General features: G+C 39.4%; 1 protein-coding gene across 3 annotated transcripts in view; it reads right to left on the bottom strand.

The window, feature by feature from the left end:
* The window catches only part of LOC149309239 (unconventional myosin-Id), a 181,368-nt gene that overhangs the window by 70,948 nt on the left and 90,360 nt on the right, over nucleotides 1–20,060 (bottom strand). For all 3 annotated transcript variants that reach the window (XM_089532025.1, XM_089532024.1, XM_089532026.1), the window contains 4 exons: nucleotides 19,181–19,404; nucleotides 17,599–17,743; nucleotides 15,979–16,083; nucleotides 4,277–4,390 (listed from right to left, as the gene is read on the bottom strand). In XM_089532025.1, the coding sequence (XP_089388151.1) occupies nucleotides 4,277–4,390; nucleotides 15,979–16,083; nucleotides 17,599–17,743; nucleotides 19,181–19,404 (588 nt within the window). The remainder of the gene's footprint in view (nucleotides 1–4,276; nucleotides 4,391–15,978; nucleotides 16,084–17,598; nucleotides 17,744–19,180; nucleotides 19,405–20,060) is intronic.

The following is a 20,060-nucleotide window of genomic DNA, read 5'->3' as shown; positions in this document are numbered from 1 at the left end:
TTCACCGTTAAAACATGGCTTCAAGCTAAGCCTTTGCTCACACAGAGCTCCATAGATACACCAGTGACTGATAAATCTTTGGATCTGGGTGTCTGAAGTCTGGCTTCCCCTCAGTTTCACGATGGAAGTGGGATAGAATCTGGTACTTGACAAAATCAGGCAACCTTCTTCACCACTAAACAGCATTGCATTTCTCCCCTTTACATTTCTCCTAGTGAGAACTCCCTTAAAAATGAAAAGAGAAGGACAGCTCCTCCACAAGGCCTGAAACAGTATGATTACTATGTACTTGGCAATCCCTTTGTTTATTTGAGAACAAGGATGGCAAAATAAAATTTCAGGATAGCTATACCAAAAAAGTATAAAGTGGGCCCTGCATATTCTCTGGGGCTAGGAACACAGGGCCCCTGTGAAAGTGGAAAACAGCTAATTAAAAACACTATTGCTTGCCTATTGTTGTTGTTGTTGTTATTTTAATGAGAGGTTGCCCATGCTTCCTGTAGTTTTGATCGAAACTAGAAGCGAGTTGCTCAAGGCAGCAGTGTGATAGTTTCAGTTTGCAAAATTAAGAAAGTAAAAGGAACCCGGGGTGGTAGTGGAATTGCTTCTAGATGCTATGCATAACAAATAAGATTTGTTTTCAGAGCCAGAATCAACACATATTTTTCTAGCCATTGGCCTGTTTCTCCCCATCCCCAGGGTTCATGAAATTTCTCATGCTGTTTAATATCTACATGAAAACAATGGGAGAGGTCATTCAGAGTTTTGGGGTTCACTGTCACCTGTAGGCTGATAACAGCCAACTCTATATTTGTTTCCCACCTAACCACAAGGAAGATGCTTCTGTACTAAGCCAGTGTTTGCTGTTAGTAATGCACTGGGGGAGGGTGAACAAATTGAAACTTAATCCAAACAAGTGAAAGGTATTCCTGCTCAGTCATAATGTAGATCAGGGATAGGGATTCAGTCTGAGGTGGTGGTGGTGGTGAAGGGGGGGGGGTTAAAGGTAAAGGTTTTCCCTCTGATATGAGCCAAGGGAGTCAACATTGTCAAATGTGGTCATGTGGGCAACATGTCTGCATAGAATGCTGTTACCTTCCCACCAAAGTGGTACCTATTTATCTACTTGCACTTTTACATGCTTTCCAACTGCTAGGTTGGCAGAAGTTGGGACTACTGGCGGTCTCAAACTGCCGATCTATTTTGCGGTCATCATAGTTGGTGTCTTAATTGCTAAGCATTGCATCCCTACAGTCTCTCATTCCCCTCAATCTCTCATTCATAGCTTGGTCATGCTCCTGGACCCAAATATGAGCCTGGATGCCAAGGTTTCAGTGGTAGCCAGGATTACATTTGCAGTGCTAAATCTGGTCCATCAGCTGCACCAGTACCTTGAGTACACTTCCCTTGATTATATCCCATTTAGTTTATTGTAATGTGCAGCACATGGGTCTGCCTCCGAAAACTGGAAATTAAACTTTAATTTTAAAATGTGTAAGCTGCCTATGGTTTCCTCTTGGCAGCAGAACAAGCTATAGGTTCATTCAAAGGTACGTCCATATCATTCAAAACATTCTCAAATGGGAAGTACAAATGGTCGTACCCCTCCATTGTGTCCTCTCCATAATATCTGATACCATAATGTTTGATATTAGTTTTACCGATAAATCAGATGTCAAATTTTAATATGCAAACTTGATTAACACTGATTAAAAAATCTGTATCTTTATTTTAATGGTTTGGGACCAACTACTTGAAAAATCATAAGCTATTCTCTCTGATAAGATGTCTTGCCCTGGAGTTTTAAGTGTCATCAAATAATTATTATTACAAGGTTTCTCAGGAAAAATGGATGAGTATTGGTATAAAAGAGAGAAGAGGGAAAATTTTGGCTCCCTATATGTTGTTGGTAGCATGAACAGAGCAAATTCACTGTTAAAACATGGGAAAGCTTCAACCTAAGAATTTGCTCACACAGCACTCCATAGATATACCAGTGGCTGATAAATATTTGGATCTGGGTGTCTGAAATCTGGCTTCTCCTCAGTTTCACTATGGAGAAGGGACAGAATCTGGTACTATGGAATCTAGGACTGATGGGAGTTGCATGAAAACTATACTTGGATGGCCATAGCTGCTTACCCTTGCTATTGGAATTATTAACCTTGATAGAAATCTTATCCAGATACCTGCCTCTAAGCATTATAACCTGTAACTAAATCATGTGTATGCATCCAGGCATTTCTTGAAAAGCTTTCAGATTTCATTGAGCTGTTCAAGATAAGAGCGTATCTGTTACTACAAAACAGGGGAGGAATATTCTCATTGTAGCCCTTAACTGATGCCTATCTCTGTCCTACCTCTGCATGCAAAAAGACAGTGGAGGAAAAATGCAGACAGGCAAGTAGGAACACAAGCTATGAGTAACTATAAACACTGCTTATCATTAGGAGAAGAATGAAAGGGGCAAGCAAGAGACCAATTTGCAAGGATGTACAAATGAGATTATCGCATTGCTTTTAAAGCGCCTTATCCCGGATGAAATAAAGGCACATTTAATTTTAAAACCAGGTGTTATTGCACTCGCCAGTGGCCAGGTGAATGCAACCCATATGCAGACTGTATCCCAGCTGCACTTATCCAGTGGCTTTTCAAAAATGAGATTTTGGCATTTTTGAAAAACTGCTGGATAAGCGTGGCTGGAATCCAGGCTGCATATGGGTAGCATTCGCCCAGTCACTGGTGAGTGGGATAACACCCGGTTTTAAAATTAAATGCACCTATATCCTATCAGGGATAAGGGGTTTAAAAGCAACACAATAATCTCAAAAGAAAAACAGCCATGAGATATTAAGGGTTCTTGCAATATCCAGGAATATTTTCAAATGCCAAAAAGTTAGACTTTGATGAGTGACAGTACAGCCTTGGAGTGCCGTTAGTAACATCCAGAAGTTGAACACTACAGCAATCAGAGTAACTAGTGGTCACTGAAGAATCATTCTGCAGATAGAATCATCCCACAGATAAACTGTCCATCATCCAGGATTCCCAGCAAGGTCTTTCAGGTTTGAAATGAAAGCCGCACTCACTCTGACTATGAGAGAATAAACAAGATTCACTGAATAGGGGAGGAAATGATGAAGAATGTGAGAAAGAACCTTATTTTGTTCATTTCAACACCATCCAACTTGCCATTTTTTCAGCATGAGCCAAGTCTCTCTAGGCCTGTTAAGCACCAACTTCAAGCTGAGCGTTGGACTTTCAGTAATGTTCATTAAGGGTCAAATTGACCCACAAAACCTAACCAAAGTTACAAAACTGCAAGTTATGAGCCAGCTACACACAACGCAGAAGATCTATGACCACAAACTCCCCATTTTTAAAATAAAAATACTGACCTGAGCAGCCGTGTGCAGCTGTTTTTACAAGCAGTATGTGTATCTGCCTACATAAGTGTAATGCTTATCTTTCTCTAAATTGCATCTCAACTCCTGGAAACTGAACGGGGATTGTGTGAGACTTATACTCACGTTTTCCTCTTCTGAGCTAATATTAACTGCAGAAGGCAGCAGGCAAGAATTGAGATTTGGAAAAACAGTACTGGAGGTAAGGTGTTAAATTCGAGTACCATTTCCACTATCTTCAGAACAACTATTGTTTCCAATATTAGGTGATTAGGATTAAGGTGACAGAGGCCTGTGATTACAGATTTCCCATACCCATGAATTTTTTAAAGTAAAAATACCTCACACCTTTGAGAAGATGTAGTAGACAATTTTGCAATCCCTCCCAATAGTTATTATAGGGAAAGACTTTTTAAAATTAGTAAATAAACAGGAAGCCAACTGGAAATGTGTATAGGGAGGCAGGGAGATGAGTTTGATCTTTAAAGAACTCTATCAGGGGTATGGCAGGGAGGAGAGGAGGAATGAAATCCTCTGAAGTTCAATGGGGGCCACCTCCATTCCTCAATGCCCAGCAGTGACTTCCTATCCATGTATCTGAATGGTGGCGTGTTCTGTCGGTACACTCTGGAAGAGGAAGCCGAATCAGCACAAATTTTCAAACCTTATCTGTGCCTCTGCCTCTTTAGCAAATGAAGTTGGGGTGCAGTCCTACTGACCCTGCTATCTACCTAAGGTTTTATTTGTTTTTGTTTCTTTTAGAAAGCTGGGGAAACTACACAGTTAGGATAACCTTGTGAATTTCACAGAATTCTGGCCAGATTTCATACAAGTTAGAACACTACAGTGCTGACTCCCATTCTAATGCTTACATTGTACAGTGGGATGGTTTTCATCACTTTGTAGTGCTTTGTCGGATCCATCTTATACAGATGTCTGTCAGTGATAAAAATTGCTCTGTCTTCTACTTTGTTGAACCGGTTTACCTGTAAAGTAAACAAAACTGTGTCACTATTAAAAGTCATTCACATCTGAAAAACAACATGCTTAACACACTATGAAACAATACAACAGCAGCACTAAACAATGTTTAAAAGTTTTTCTAATGTATGTTTTAACACAGTACTATTTAAAGTGGTAGTGCATGGACTAGTGCTGGTCTGGGAGCCATCAGCTGCCAGTCTGCAGAGAATTTCCAGTACAGAAAGGAACATGTAGTAATTGGACACAAATCTAGTCCTTCACATCAGATAGACTGAGAAGCATTGTCTAACATAACCTTTGTTTCTACAATTGAACAATAATGTAAATATCAAATAGTAAAAATTCCATTTACAAATGATCCATATGTAAATAAATTTAACAACTATGTTGCTAAGAGACCAGCCCAATAAACAATCTTGTTGCTGCCTGTGTTTGCTATTATTTTATATCAACTGTAATATGTCATATTTTTGTTGTGCTTTTTACCTATAAGTGTTTTTAACAGTAATGGCTTTTCCTGGCTGATTTAGTGATATCTCTGGGAAATTACGTCAAAAATAATTATTATTATTATTATTATTATTATTATTATTATTATTATTATTATTGTGTGTGTGTGTGTGTGTATGCACATATGCAAGCCTGTTCCTGTGTAAGCAAGAAATAAGCTGCAGGGGGGATCAAGTATGCCAGACGAATAGTAGTAGAGGATTAGAAATTTAGAATCTGTCTCCCTTTACTATTTCTTCTCTAGATGAGTGCATTTGCTGCTTAGCAAACCATCAGGGATACTGCTTGCTAAAATGCGAAGATGAGACACACACACAGACACACACAAAAACAGTTAGCATACCTATAACTGAGGTTCTTTGAGTGTGCATTCATATATATGGAATCTCCAACTGCACAGAGGAGACAATCTGCCAAACCTTCCAAATAACTTAATTTTAGTAGTAACCCTGCACCTTCCCTCTAAAGTGTCTCCAATAGGTGCCATTTCCTCAGTTTATTCAGGAATCTCTTTCTGAAAATAGTATTTTTAAAGTTAAGATTATGTGGGAATGTAAAAGTTGTCATTGCTAGCTGCCTTTTACAATGGCTACATTCACAGCTTAAATTAGCAACTATAAAGGTAACAAAAGTAGGATATTTGAGGTACATGTTTATGTGTATTTGATGTTGGGTTGGGAGAACAAAATCATTCTAAACGGCCTTTACATCAATGCTTTGCTACCTTGTGAGCAACATGAAACACTTCGCTTGCTAAAAGTTTCCAAAATGGGACTGAAACTATTTCTATCAGTAAAAGAAACTCCACCTGTTGCAACTCCTACTGCCAACAGCTCCAGAGTTAAGATTAATTGTGGATGCTGCTTGAATTCAGTAAGCCACCATTGATTCTTCTGCTCAGACATGCACCATTAGATCAGGTTTTCATCCCCACTTGCTGCTGACAGACACCCAGCTGGGCAAAGGTATTAAAGCACTACATTTCAAAGCACAGCCTTGAAAATGGTTTACCTCCTGCATGTTTCTCTTTTAAACTAGGCCCTCTTTCATATTTTTCCACATGGATGCAAAATTAGGAGGAAGAGGAGCAACAACAAAAGATGACCCCTACGGATTTCAGCAAGGTGAATTCACAGATGGCTTGGAATGCAAAATGAGTGTTATCCTGGAGGAAGGTGGATGTGGAAAAGCTGTGGTTTTTCAGGTTTTTAAAAACGAATGTTAGACGATGGGGAAGAATTGTTCACTGCATTTACTAAAAAAAAGGTTAAGCAGCAAAATAAGGATGGGCAAGCATAGTCCAAGTGCCACATCCAGCCTCCCAGGCCATTTTTGAGGCTGACAACCCCCCACCCCTCATATTTAAAATTTTCAAATGAAATCACTTTCTTGCTTAAAAAGGGGTACCTCCTAGCTTTAAAACAGTCTGCCCTCACAAACCCCTCTCCAAAAAACAGCTTGATTGTCCCCGTGGACTGTAGCAGTTCTATTGGTATGTCATCTGTTCTTGGTGATTTATCCTTTCCAATTCTTCTGAGAGTGGCTTTCACTTTGCTTTTAAAAAATTGGAGGTTTATCTTGTAAGGTTTTCTTCCAATGCGTCACTCAACCCTTCACATTTTTATATACCTCTTCTGTGTATTGTTGCCAACTTTTTCTCATTTAATCATGGTTGTTTATTATGTTCTGACCATAGAGCATCCTCACCATTGGTTTAAATTTCTCTTTGAATTCCCAGATAGTGTGGAAGAGGTTTCTTGTTTTTCCTTTTTGGTTGTTGGTTTCTGTTTCTCTGCAGTGATTGTTTATCCTTTGATACTAATTATATAACTTTTGTCACTAATTGCTGAACAGTAGCATTCAAGGTTTAGATTATGTTTGTCTCCCTTTCCTTTTGCGTCTCTTCTTTCTTTAGTCTGTCATCTATTGTTTCTTCTTCTTCTTTCTGGCCACTGGTATCATCTTTCTGCATTCCTCTTAACTATGTCTCTGACTTCTCTCCACAGTTCTTTTGGTTCTCAGTCAATTATGCTTAATAGTACAATTTATTCCTTACATGATCTTAAAATCTGTTAGGACGTTCTTTAGATCATATTTTGGCATGGTGAATGTTTAGGTGTTCTTTTTTAGCATTATTCTATTTTTGGATACTAGTAGTTTGTGCCACAGACTGCGCCTGGTCTTGTTTTTGCTGTAAGAAAGGAGCTTCTCCATCTTCTGTTACCATTATGTAACTTGTTTTTTGTGATGACCAAATACCCATGTGTACAATCTTCTCTCTGGATGTATGAAAAAGGTATTGTGATGAATAGATGGTTTCCCACGTAGAACATTATCAACTGCTCTCACTTCGTTCCTTGAACTGAGCCCAAATCACCCTACTGTCTTTGATTCTGCTCTGCTTCCTACTTTCGCATTCTAACCACCTATGACTATCAAGCAGTCTTGCTTTCGTGTATTGTCAATTTCCTCCTGGACTCCGTCATAGAAATTCTCAATTTCTTCTTCTTCTGCCTCTGTGGTTGGCACATATACTTGGATTATGGTGATGTTTACTGGGCTTTCCTGAAGATATATTGACATGAGTTGGTCTGTTGTTGTTATTGTTGTGTGCCTTCAAATCATTTTTGACACATGACAATCCTAAAGCGAATCTATTATGTTTGACTTTATGTTACATCCTTTAACTTATTTTTTCATGTCTTTCTTCACTATTAATGCTGGTCAATTATTTCTTCTTTTTTCACTGTCTGAATAAAACACTGTTTCAAAATCTGACTCAAAACATCTAATTCCCATCCATTTTAGCTTACTCACTCCTAGTATTGCCATGTTTATAGGTTCCATTTCTTTTTTACAATGTCTAGTTTCCTTTGACTTATGTTTCTCACATTCCATGTACCTCTAACATGTGTAGCACAGCTCCGGACATTCTTTTCATTTTTTTAACACATATGCTTCTTGGCTTGTCTTACTGAGGTCTGTTGTGCCCTTGACCACATCTCTATTTATGGCTGCCCTTTGTTCCGCTCTTTTAGTTCCCTGTTTGTCTTCCGTCCTTATCTCTTGTTCTGTTTTGGATTGTATCATCTTGGGGTTTTCTTGGTGAAGGTTACTGCAAGGAGGTTCACCTTTGCCTCCCTCCATACAGTACTAATTTGTGTTAGCTATAGTGCTAATGTGTTGGAGAGATCCTCCACCAGCATCACCCACCACTACTGATGCTGCCCATTAGCTGTTTTCCACCTGTGTTAGGATTCATTCCAGGTCTCCTTATTTCTTTTCTCTTTCAGTCTTTCCTGTCAATATAACCCTCCCTCAAGTTCTGTCATTTCCCCTCCAGTCCTGCTTTTCCTCCTTTCTTTTCTTCCAAGCCTCCCTCCTCTAGGGACAGGGGCAGAAATGCCCTGACACTGCTCTTCCGTCACCTCCTGCCCTCTGGGCCACAGTGGTCTGCTGTTGCTGCATGTCTGTGGTGGCAGGGGGAGACACAGGGATGTCCAGACACTGCTCTACTCCCACCCTGGGGGCTGCAACAGTGGTGACCACATATCTTTGGCAACAGTGGGGGCAACATTGCTTTTCCACTGCCCTCCGCACTCAGGGCTGCAGTGGCCTGTAGCAGTGGCCATGTATCTTTGGCAATGGCTGTGGGGCAGAGATGTCACAACATTGCTCTTCCATGGACTTCCAACAGTCCATCGTCTCCTGCCCTCCAGGCTGTGATGGTTTGCAGCAGCAGCCATGTGTCTTCGGCACTGGGAGTGGTGGAAATGTCCTGTCACTGCTCTGTTAGAATCCAGCACTTTGTGTCAGTTCTTGGAGATCATGATGAACTCTAGAGAGGAGCTATAATTCTCAAAGTACATAAGGCCTTTCTGTTTTTGACTTACATCCTCCAGTTTGGCAAGAGTCCAAATTCTGCAAGGAGCACCTCCTTTGTTGCTAAGAAATAGACAGAATTTTTCTTCCTAACTATCATCCTTTCTTGTCACACAACCCCTTAAAACCTAGCACAGGTAAATGTCCTAATCCATTCCAGCTAGTTCATCACTAATCGCAGCAATTCAGATTCAGGTAAGGTAAGGTAAAGAACATCTAGCCAAAAAAGCAAATGTATGGGTAACTTGTTCTCATCTTGTATGGATGGCCAGCACACGGCACATAATATATATATTCATGCATTTAAGCTCAGTTTTCTACATGTAATATTTATCACTTATGAAGCATCCTCAGCAAATCAGAGCCATGGGGATACCCAGAATAGCAAAGGTAAGCTTTGGTTCTCTTCAATTAACACTTCCTCTTTCTCTTGCATAATCAATACCTAATTTTCTCTACTCCTGCAGCTTCAGCATATTCATGAAAATAGATTCAGTTTTCTCTTCTCTTCTCAACTGCAGTCAAGTGGAAAATATACTAAGACAACTGAAATGCTTGGCACTTATCGATTGCCATTAAGTTGTGTGCAATATGGCAATATCATGGATTGATCCAAATACTGTGCCCTCAAAATAAAGGGTTTTGACACCATCCCCCAAAAGGGCTGGTAGACTTCTGTGGGGCTGCTGTTTAATCTGGCCTTCACAATGAAGCCCCAAACCAGTGTGCCACCTGCAACTGCTCTTGCTACTATCTTGGGCACAGTTCTCCAAACTCTGGTAACAGCTATTTGGATGACTGTAATATGTTATATGGGGCTGCCTTCTGTCTACAGTTCCAAGGTCTGGTTCACCTCTTTTAAATCCCTGAACAGGTTAGGACCAGTATGGTCTGTGGATACTCACATTCCATTAAATATAATGACACAATAAAATGGTCTGCTTTACAGAAAATGGCAACATCAAGGTTTGCATTTTGAAATTTATATATTTTAAAAATATTTCCAAGCCATGAATGCTTGAATACATTAATAAAACATCTGTGGATATGGAGGGCTGATTGTAGTTAGCTTTTACCCCGTTAGCCAGAGGCTACAGTGACTAGCAGATTCTGAAAGCTGTGGTCCAAAAAAGTCATGCTTCTAGGCTCTAGACACACATGCAATGTGACTATCCAACTATAGTTTAAAGAATCATTATGAAGGACACTGGTTCTCTCTACATCCATAAACACCCTGCAATTCTAGCACCACATTGAATACTTTGACTTTAAATATAAAAACATAAGCATTGTTCAGTATGGACAAACTGTGTCTGACATTTCTTTCACCATGCTAAAGACAATCACTTGAGGAGCTTCCAGTGGTCAAGAAGAGATCTTTGCAGCTGTTTCTCCTTTCCCCAACGTGCTTAAATAACTTAAAGGCACCAGATACTGTCTGATCTTGGAAGCTAAGCAGGGTCAGCTTTGGTTAGTAGATGGATGGGAGACTGCCATTGAATATCTAGTACTGTGGGTTGTATTTCAGAGAAAGGAACTGGGAAAAGCACCTTTGAGTATTCCTTGCCTAAGAAAACTCTGTAAAATTCATGAAGTCATCATAATTTGGCAGGTGACTAGAACATACATCCTTTCCTCATTTCCAAATACCCTCCACCACTACAACCTTAGTGGTCTAACATACCATGCATTTAACCATCCTATTATTCCTCAATTATTTTGTTTTGCAGTTTTCAAATGGACCATTATCACTTTGGCTGGTGCTGAAACTGTGATAAAAGTAGATGTAACAGGTACAAGAGAGAGAGGGCAGGTTTATTTGGTTCAATTATTCATCAGATATTACAGTTATAGTCTAATGACCAGTGTGTACATAGAGTTCCATGAAAGCATTATTTCCTCTAATAATGTTAGCATCCTGCCTTGCACACAAGGAGCTATCCAATGTACTGAAAACAAGGAAGCTCATGCTGTTTTATTGGCACAGCAGAACCCCCCAGAGAGATTTGGACTACAGCAGGAGTGAGTATCCTGCAGATGAACCTGCAGAATGTGTGACCAGAAGCCGTCCCAATGTATTAACTCCTACCTTTTTATGTTTTGCCTTACCAGATAAATAAACCAAGCCATCCAAACCCATCTATCCTATAAACAAAGGCCTGACAAATTGTACAATGTGGTTACAGAGAAAACAGCACATTATTTGACTCAAGCAAATAATCCAAGTTACTAGGAAGATTGGCTTTGCTTGTCTTTTCTTTTGGCTTTGCAACAAACCAACCTTTGTCACCATTCCTACCCTTCAGTCAGCAAGAAATAAAATAGTATTTCTTTAATTCCCTTATAGTAGGCTTTTAGAAATCTGGAAGCTAATTTACCCACATTCTCCTTTCTCTTTGAAAAACACCTCATCCATTTACTCCCTCAACTTTAATCAGACTGTCAATTTGATATAGAGCAGGTTTATACCATTTTGGCTCTCTGGTATTACTCCTTCTATAACTACCTCTGCCCTGGGGCACTTAGACAATGAGTCTTCTATTTAAAGAGAGAGAGAAGCATCTCATTCAACAGCAGGCTTGCCCAGCCAGCAGGTTTGGATGGGGGCTATTAATCGGGCAGAGAGATTGGTTTAAGAAATACAGTATGTAAAAAGCAGCTGCATGAGCTGGAAGGAACAGTCAGGTTGGCAGGACACATTTTTTAAAGAAGGCCTGCCTTGTTATCAGATCAAGGGCAAGACTAGAACATGCCTTTGTTCAGCAATATAAACCTCTAGTGAGCAAAGTAAATAAAGTTTCAAAATCAAAAGGGTTACTAATTTTTGGCAGCTGGTTTGCAGAAACCTGGTAGAAAGGGCTGAAGAGCAGCAAAAAGGAGGACAGGAAGGGGGTTTTATAGTCTTGAGACTATCATATAGTCTTATTACTAAAAGTCAGGTGCTCAAGGGGCTACTTATACTTATAAGCCACTTATACAAATATGACAAATTAAGGCATGATATAATTCAGCTAATTAAATAGGACCGCAGTTCTCGGCACATTGACGGCCAAATTGTGAACGAAGAATGAGGCATGTTACAGAGAACCCTTGTTCTTTCCTTGCAGTATCAAATCTGACTCCATGTTTTCCTGAAGGATTTGGGTCAAAGGTTTTACTAGTGTTATTATTATCCAAAATTTCTTTTGTCTGGAAATACTGGTGTCTCACACATGCCAAGCTCATGCTCCACCAGCACAAGTATATAGAACACTATAAACAACAAGTAAAAATCTCAACCAGTTTTGCCTAATGATTGCAGAAACAATGAACCTGATATTTCATTTTAGGGAATTATTTCTCCCCACTCCTTTGCCACTTGGAACCACCAGATTAGCTGAGCTTTGACTTTGCCATCCCCCTGACCTGGCAGATGCTTCTTTACTAAATGTCTACTTGGGGCTATCAGTGCGTAGTACGTGCTGTTCAAAACAAAGCAGGAACAATGTCCCCACTCAGAGTTGCTTCATACTTTAGGAGGAGAGAATTCTGCTTGTCATAAAGTAACACCAGTGTTTCCCAAAAGGTAAATGTACCAAGTGCAAAGAGCAGAAACGGGTCCCTGAGAAACACATCAGAACACGGTGTGGGAAGCTTAAGATTGGCAGCAATACAGTGCATGCTCACCATTGTTTCGGGAAGGTGTGCCTGCCATTTGCTCTTTACATATTTTCAAAGCATGAAGATGCTCTTGCTTACAAGAACAGTGCAAATGTAAAGGGCAAGGGCAAGACCTGATAAAGATGAAGTGGATGGAATGGGATTATTTAATGGACAGTGCCATCTATACCATTCCCATAAACTAAGCAGCTATGGTAATTAGGGAAAGATTTTGGGATCGATGCAAAGAAAAAGGGGGAGGTGTGCTCAGTATAGGAGGCAGAATATATTAGAGTTGAAATGAGCAAAGAGAATAATAGGGACTGAAAGAAAACAAGCCTATACAGAACAAATGGGATCTACAAGGAAATGAAGAAAAAATGAGTAGGGGTACAAAGCAGGACAACATCCAAAATGAAACCATGCAAGGAATGTTCTCTAGTTTCTATTTGGAAGAAAAGAAGGAAAAACCTTGAGTTTAATTAGAAAAAAAATCCAGGTACAATACAAAAGAAAATAACTGGTATTACTGAGGAGTACATCATACATTTATGACATCATTGGGAACATGCAGGCAGATGGCTGTTTACACTAAATCATGATTACTCTACTGCTGTTAGCTAGAAGTGGTATTGAACCTGACTTTCAACAATATCAAGGAATAGTGTGAATTTTCTCTTTGTACAATTTGCTATTGTGCCACTTTCACATCTTTAAAGGATGTAGTCCTGACTTAACAGGGCAATGGCACCTACTGTAGTTCAGCACACATTTAGTATCTCTATTGCAGATGCCACAATTTTAATATTCTTTTTAATATCAATGTTTAAAGTAATGGCAGTAGGGTGTGTGTGTGTGTGTGTGTGTGTGTATTAGTGAAAATACCTGTTAATGTACTTAAAGGGCATAATGCTATATCCCAATAATGCAATGTAATTTAAAGAAGAGAGAGAAAATTGCCTGAGTCATTGGCATTTCAAAGTGGTCATCAATCACATTCAATAGAAATGTTTTTAGAAGTTTAAAAAAATACTACTGTATTACTCTAATGCTGTCATACTTTTTTCTTCCTTTTAAAGGACTACTTCTTTTAAAGGATGACAATCAGAAGATCAGAAGGTTGGCAGTTTGAAGTCTGAGTTCTGCATGATGGAGTGAGCTCTTTTCACTAGACACAGCTTCTGCCAACCTAGCAATTCAAAAGCATGCAAATGTAAGTAGATAAATAGGTACCACTTCTCAGTGGGTAGGTAACAGCGTTTGGTACGGTCATGCTTGCCATATGATCAACAGAGCAGTCCTCTGACAACGCTGGCTCTTTGGCTTAGTAATGGAGATGAGCACCATCCCCTACAGTCAGTTACGACTAGACATTCATGTCAAGGGACTCCCTTTACATTTCTAAAGGGACACATAGGAGCCAGTGTGGCATAGTGGTTTGCGCATTGGCCTATGACTGTGGGGGCCAGGGTTTGAATCCCAGCCCGGCCATGGAAATCAACTGGATGACTTTGGGTGAGTCATACTCTCTCAGGCCTGACAGGATGGCAATGACAAACCTCCTCTGAAGAAGTGATTGGTTCACCTTAGGGTTGCCATAAGTCGGAAATGATCTGAAGGCACACAACAACAACAACAAAAAAGGACATACAAGGAACATAATATGAAAGTAAGATATTATCAATTGCCACTATAAACCAATTTCTTTAAATTGTGTTTCTTAAATAGGTTTGTTTGCTCCATCTTTTAAACATATGTATTGTAATATAGGGGAGAACAAGATAAAAGTATTTCATTTAAGTGATATTTTGCTTCTAATTTAATATTTATTTTTAAAAAATATATAGTCAAAAAGCTTTTTATTATTACTTGAAAGTGGTAAAATGGTATCCATTTCAATGGTTACGCTGAATATGGTTTAAATTATGACCCCTTCACCTACCTGACAGGTCAATGTCCACATCAAAGCCTTGCCTCTCAAAAGAAGCTGGAACTGTAACAACAGGAATATCTATATTTGCCCCTCTTCTTCTTGGTTTATTTACAGAAATAAAATTACCTTTTCATAGAAGAGGGGCATATATTAATGCAGTGTAAATTTGATTTTACACATGCATGATGACTATGAACCTGTACAGATTGGCACTGTACAAAATGTACATCTTAGGACCATTTAATAATATTGGCAAGTCTTGATCAAGTCTTTCAAGTAGTTTTGTACTGGCACAGCCAGTCTTCTGCAATTTTTTTTCATTGATTTTTCATTAGTCAAGCAAGTAAATTTATCCTATTCAAACATGTCTCCTAATTTTATCAGCCAGTCATCTATTGTTGGCAGGCTTTTGAATTGTGAATTTGACGGAACTGTAGTCTATGCGTTAATTGTGTGCTGTTCTCTGATTCTTTGTTTTATTTTGATTGAAGCTATGTTGTAAATGTGTTTAAGTATTTTAACTGTTTTTACCATGTGTTTAATAATTGTAATATTTAACTCCTTTTAAATTTTTGTACATTAACATTTTAGCTGTACCTTTTAAATTGTTGTATCTCACTGAATCTCTTGAATCTCATTTGAGAGAAAGGTGGCATATTAATTCAATTAATTATTATTTGGGTAGGTGTTTTGTATTGTTTTTTAAAACCCCAGTTTGTTAAGATAATTGAGTATCTATCTGCAAGGCCAGATCTAATAACACATTCTAAATGAGAAAATGATCCTTTGGGGCAGGATGGACAAACTCTGAAGGTCCATTTGTAACCTCCAGGATCCACCATCTGCTGCAGCAAGTACCACTATCATCCATCTGCCCCAGAACAAAACCAAAAGTGGCCAGAACTCCACTTACAGTTTTGTAACAGTTTTGTAAAAATCCTTTGAGAGTTTGAGGTGCGCAAAACAGGAGCGAGGAAACCTGTGCTCTTTTGTTAAATGACAACATCACAGAGACTGGAGTCTTCTACAAGTAGAAGTAGTCATCATTACTTTTTGCAGCATTTATTTTCTAGCACAGAGGACTTGGCGGGGGGAGTCTGGGAGGGGCCCATCGGCTTCAGGATTCTCAGCCCTTTAGGAAAATGGCGATGCACCCAATTAGAATGGGTTGCTTCCAATTTAATTTATTAATTATATCAACAGTTAATCTTATTTTGATCTTATGATACTGATCTTCAGTTTCCAGGGCCCCACCCATCCCATGACAGATTCTGGACATCTATTAAGAACCACAACAGTCTCATCAGCATATCAAAAGGAAATGTAGAGCTCCATTTCATCAGAGTACTAATGATATTTCAACTGACATCTCCAGACCACTTCTCCAAATGGCTTAATGTAGATGCCAATAAACATTAATAAGCATGGGGGACAGGAAAGGGTCTGGAGGAATTCTGTAGCATAAACGTTCAGAAACTTAGCAGCTTTCTCACAGCAATACTTTCTGAAAATGTAAAACCAGACAGGAATCACAGGACAATTTGTTTGCACCCATCTTCCCATCACCATGTTCTTTCATTTGCTGGAAGCTTTTCTCATCTTTTAGTAGTTGTTTGCTGTGCTTACCTTGCGGACATGAGATGAGAAAAGAACATTCATAAACTTGTCCTTTCGTTGTAGCTCAAAGGCAATGGGGACAAATGAGCTTGCAGCCTGAGGGTTGTTTGGAGACTAAAAGAACAAACAGGGAGTTGAGTAATTTGTCTTCATCATTAAAATAAGAGTCACTGCAACTTTACCATTCAAGGTTTGACAGCTAAAAGAGTCCCAAGTAAACATTTGACTTTAGTTTCTGCCCTCCATATTTCAAGTCAACCTGATCATGATTTTAAGATTGGTGTTTCTTAAAAAGAAAGGGGAAGGGCAGAATATACTAGAACGATTTAAAATTAAGCAAGAATCATTAGCTTTCAAAAGCTAGAACACACATTTCCACAACTTCCCAAAGCCAATTCAAAGACCTGATCATAGTTTCCAAAGACCTAAAAAAATAGGAACATGAGTAATCAAATAATGCATACAAGTTTATTATGTCTTATCATATATGATAGGAAAAAAAGGAGGACCACATTAAAGGTGGATAGATTCAATCAAGGAAACTACAGCCCTGATTTTGCTGAGTAGGGATGTTGATAATGGGGTGACTTGGAAGTCTTTCCTTCATAGTGTTGTCATATGTCAAAGTTGACTTGACAGCAGTTAACAGCAACAACAAATCATAAATGATATTAATTTCTCATACAACAGAATGCAAAAATCTAATGCTCACACAAGACCATCTTTACAAATTATTAACCTGATAGAAGTAACCAAACAGACCAAACCAGAAGGTCTATCTAAACTATAATTCTCCCCACCCCGCATCCTGTAGCCAAGCAATACTTGGCACAGAGCATGATTGCAAGTGCTCTCCCCCACCTGGACTTCCCAGCAAATGAAATTCACTGGCGTGCAAAATGTCTTCTTTCAGAACAATAATTACAAGCTTACAAGAGATCATCTTTTATGAGATATATGTCATCTTATATGACATAACATTTTAAGAAGGCTCCTTTGGAAACAGGCACATAACTATCATTAAAAAAAATTGGACAATATATTGTGAATCATTATATTTCCCTTCAAGAACTAACTTGACTTTTGCCTCCACTTCCACCATCACTTTTGTTTTCATCCTGCCTTTTTCAAGATGGTTAAAACATTTTAAAATTACGATTAAAAACAAACAAAAAGTCAACTTTAACATCAAATTAATCTATCAATCATATTAAAAACATACACTCTAAAATGTTTTCTTAATAGTTAAACAATACAATTTAAAACAGTACAACACTTATTTTCACTAAAGTGAGGCAACCCCTTCTGATTGTTTTAGAAGATAATTAATGTTTATTAGAGGCTGCCAGGAGTATATTGCTCCTTGTTTTAAACAAAAAAAAAAGGGGGGTTTTCCTGGTGGTGAGAATCTGGGAGCTTGGGGCTGTTAAAACAGGATGTATATGCAGCTCCAGAAGTAGAAGAAAGTGGGGCAAAACATTGGGTTCAAAGAAAAGGGTAAGTTCTGAGAACAGCAAGGAAGTTTTAATAAATTTTGGCAGGTTCCCCTTATTCATTTTTTGTTGTATTTCTATTTTGTGAAATCACAGGATATAGTGACTAAAGCTTCCCATGTCCTGTTACACTTACCGATGCAAGGTAGTTCCCCTGCCAGGCTCTTTGGAGTCCAATATCGACCCGGTGCCCCTTAAGCAGCTCCACTGCGGCCACCTTTGCCCTAATCTGAGGCAGATCCTTGGGTGGGATACTCTTGATGAGTTCATGTGCTTTCCACCTCAAAACAAAAACAGTAAGAAGCAATCACACAACAGCCTATTCAGGAACTGGAATGGGAAAATAGGAGAACACGATTACCCTATTAAACAGTGACTAATATTTTCATACAGTGAACCATCTGTACAACACCCACCCAAATATCCAATTCACGATGGAAAAAGAAAAGAAAGGAACATTGCCATTCTTGGATGTTCTGGTTATCTGCAAACCGAACCAACAGTTGGTCCACACAGTACAGTATACAGAAAACCTACACATGAACTCCAACCATCACTCGGGGGGGGGGGGGGGGAAGAAGCACAATAAAAACACTGGTAGACTGGGCAAAAAGGATCTGTGAACCCCACTTCCAGGAAGATGAACTGAAGCACCAAGACTGGGTTCTACAGGCATATGGTTACTCCAGCTCAGACATTAGAAAGGCTGCCAGACTCAGAAAAACCCAGAGGAGTGAAGACAAACAACCACCCAAAGGGAAGATATTTTTACCATACATCAAAGGAGCCACAGACAGAATAGGGAAACTGATTAAGAAACACAACCTCCAAATGGTTTACAAACCAACCAAGAAAATCCAGCAAATGCTGCACTCAGCAAAGGACAGAAGAGACCCTCTCAAAGCCGCAGGAGTTTACTGCATACTGTGCAGCTGTGGAAAAGTCTACATAGGGACCACCAAACACAGTGTTCAAACACAAATCAAGGAACACGAGAGACACTGCAGACTGGGTCAGCCAGAAAAATCAGCAGTAGGAGAACATGTTATAAACCATCCTGGGCATAAAATGCTATTTGAAAACACTGAAATTCTGGGCCATGCCAACAACTATCAGGTCAGAATGCACAGGGAAGCCACTGAAATCCATAAACACCTAGACAATTTCAACAGTAAAGAAGAAACTCTTAAAGTTAATAAAGTTTGGCTACCAGTCTTAAAAACACCAAAATCAGGACCCAGCAAATGCAAATGAAAATCATCCAGGGTGAGGGGGATCATTAGGCAAGTGGACACCCTATAGGCCTTGCCATTTAACCACAGAACAATACGCGGATTAACATGCAAATCACCTCCTCTCAACCAACAGTATATATATTCCACTATCTTTCATTCCAGCATTGTCTGAAGATGCCAGCCACAGCTGTTGGCAAAACTTCTGGAATAAACTCTTCTAGAACACGGCCTCATAGCCTGAAAAACCCTCAAAAAACTAATTCCATGAAGATTAGAAGATGTACACCAACCATCTCACCATGGAATGACATGACTAGGAATTAGATAGGCTTTGCCTTCTAGCTTCCACATAATAAAATGGTACCTATACACTTCTCTACTGCAAAACACATTAGCAACTTCAGACTCTTGGACATGTCCGGGATATAGTGTGGACCTTATTCAGTTCTATCACACAGTGTACTGGGTGCTTTATATTCATACCTGAAATATATTGCCTGCAGGGCCTCTTCAAACCTCCGTAGCACCTTAGGTGGTGTGGGCCATCTCACATGTTTTCCATAATCCTTCATGGACTTCACATTGTGAAATCGACGGGCAACTTCACAGATATAAGATTTGACTTTGTATCGACGGTAGCACTTCAGGATCTTGAGTGCAGCTCGAGTCCTCTTGTAGCGAAGGCGAGCTAGTGTGCCTCTCCAAACCTAGAGAAGCCCCAAATGGGTTAGAACAATAGAAACTGAGGGATGAAATACAGAGAAGGTTCTTCCTTTCTATTTAAGATCATTGTTGCCAAAAAAGGGAGCAGAAACCATGTGACAGAACTTGTGTTTTATAATTTGTTTCATTGTACACTGCAGGGCTCAGGGGCCAATTTTCCATTCCAGACCCCCAGCACTATGCACCAAACCCACCACCACCACCACCACCCACAAAAAAACCTTAGTGCAACCTAAATTAACAACACCAGCATAATTTATTCTGCTTCTGCCAGTTGTAAGGATGGGCAAAAAGCTTTCAAAGACATTGAAGACCTGTCCCTTGGGAGCCCCAGTCTGCTCTTCTGCTCCTGCTTCCTTAGCAGTACCTCAGCTATGGATCACTGGCTCCATCTCTACTGAACTTCTAGTGAGCAGCCAAGACTGCACTTTTACATATGGCCTTGAGTCCTTAAAAACAGGGGTGCATTCTGCTGATTGTTTTAACTGTGTACACCTTTTAAAACTTCAAAAACTAAAAGGATAGATATTATTTGAATCGCTCTGGGAGACCTGGTGGACTCACACTTTGGAAACATTGACACTATTGGGATGGATAAGCTTTACGGGTCTAGTGGCCACTTTCCACCTTAATCTTCCAC

The sequence above is a fragment of the Sceloporus occidentalis genome, unplaced genomic scaffold, assembly GCF_023333645.1.
Source record: "Sceloporus occidentalis isolate IW3139 unplaced genomic scaffold, rSceOcc1.0.p SCAF_7, whole genome shotgun sequence".
NCBI classification, from domain to species: Eukaryota; Metazoa; Chordata; class Lepidosauria; order Squamata; family Phrynosomatidae; genus Sceloporus; species Sceloporus occidentalis.
This window is presented reverse-complemented; position numbering and strand designations above follow the sequence as displayed.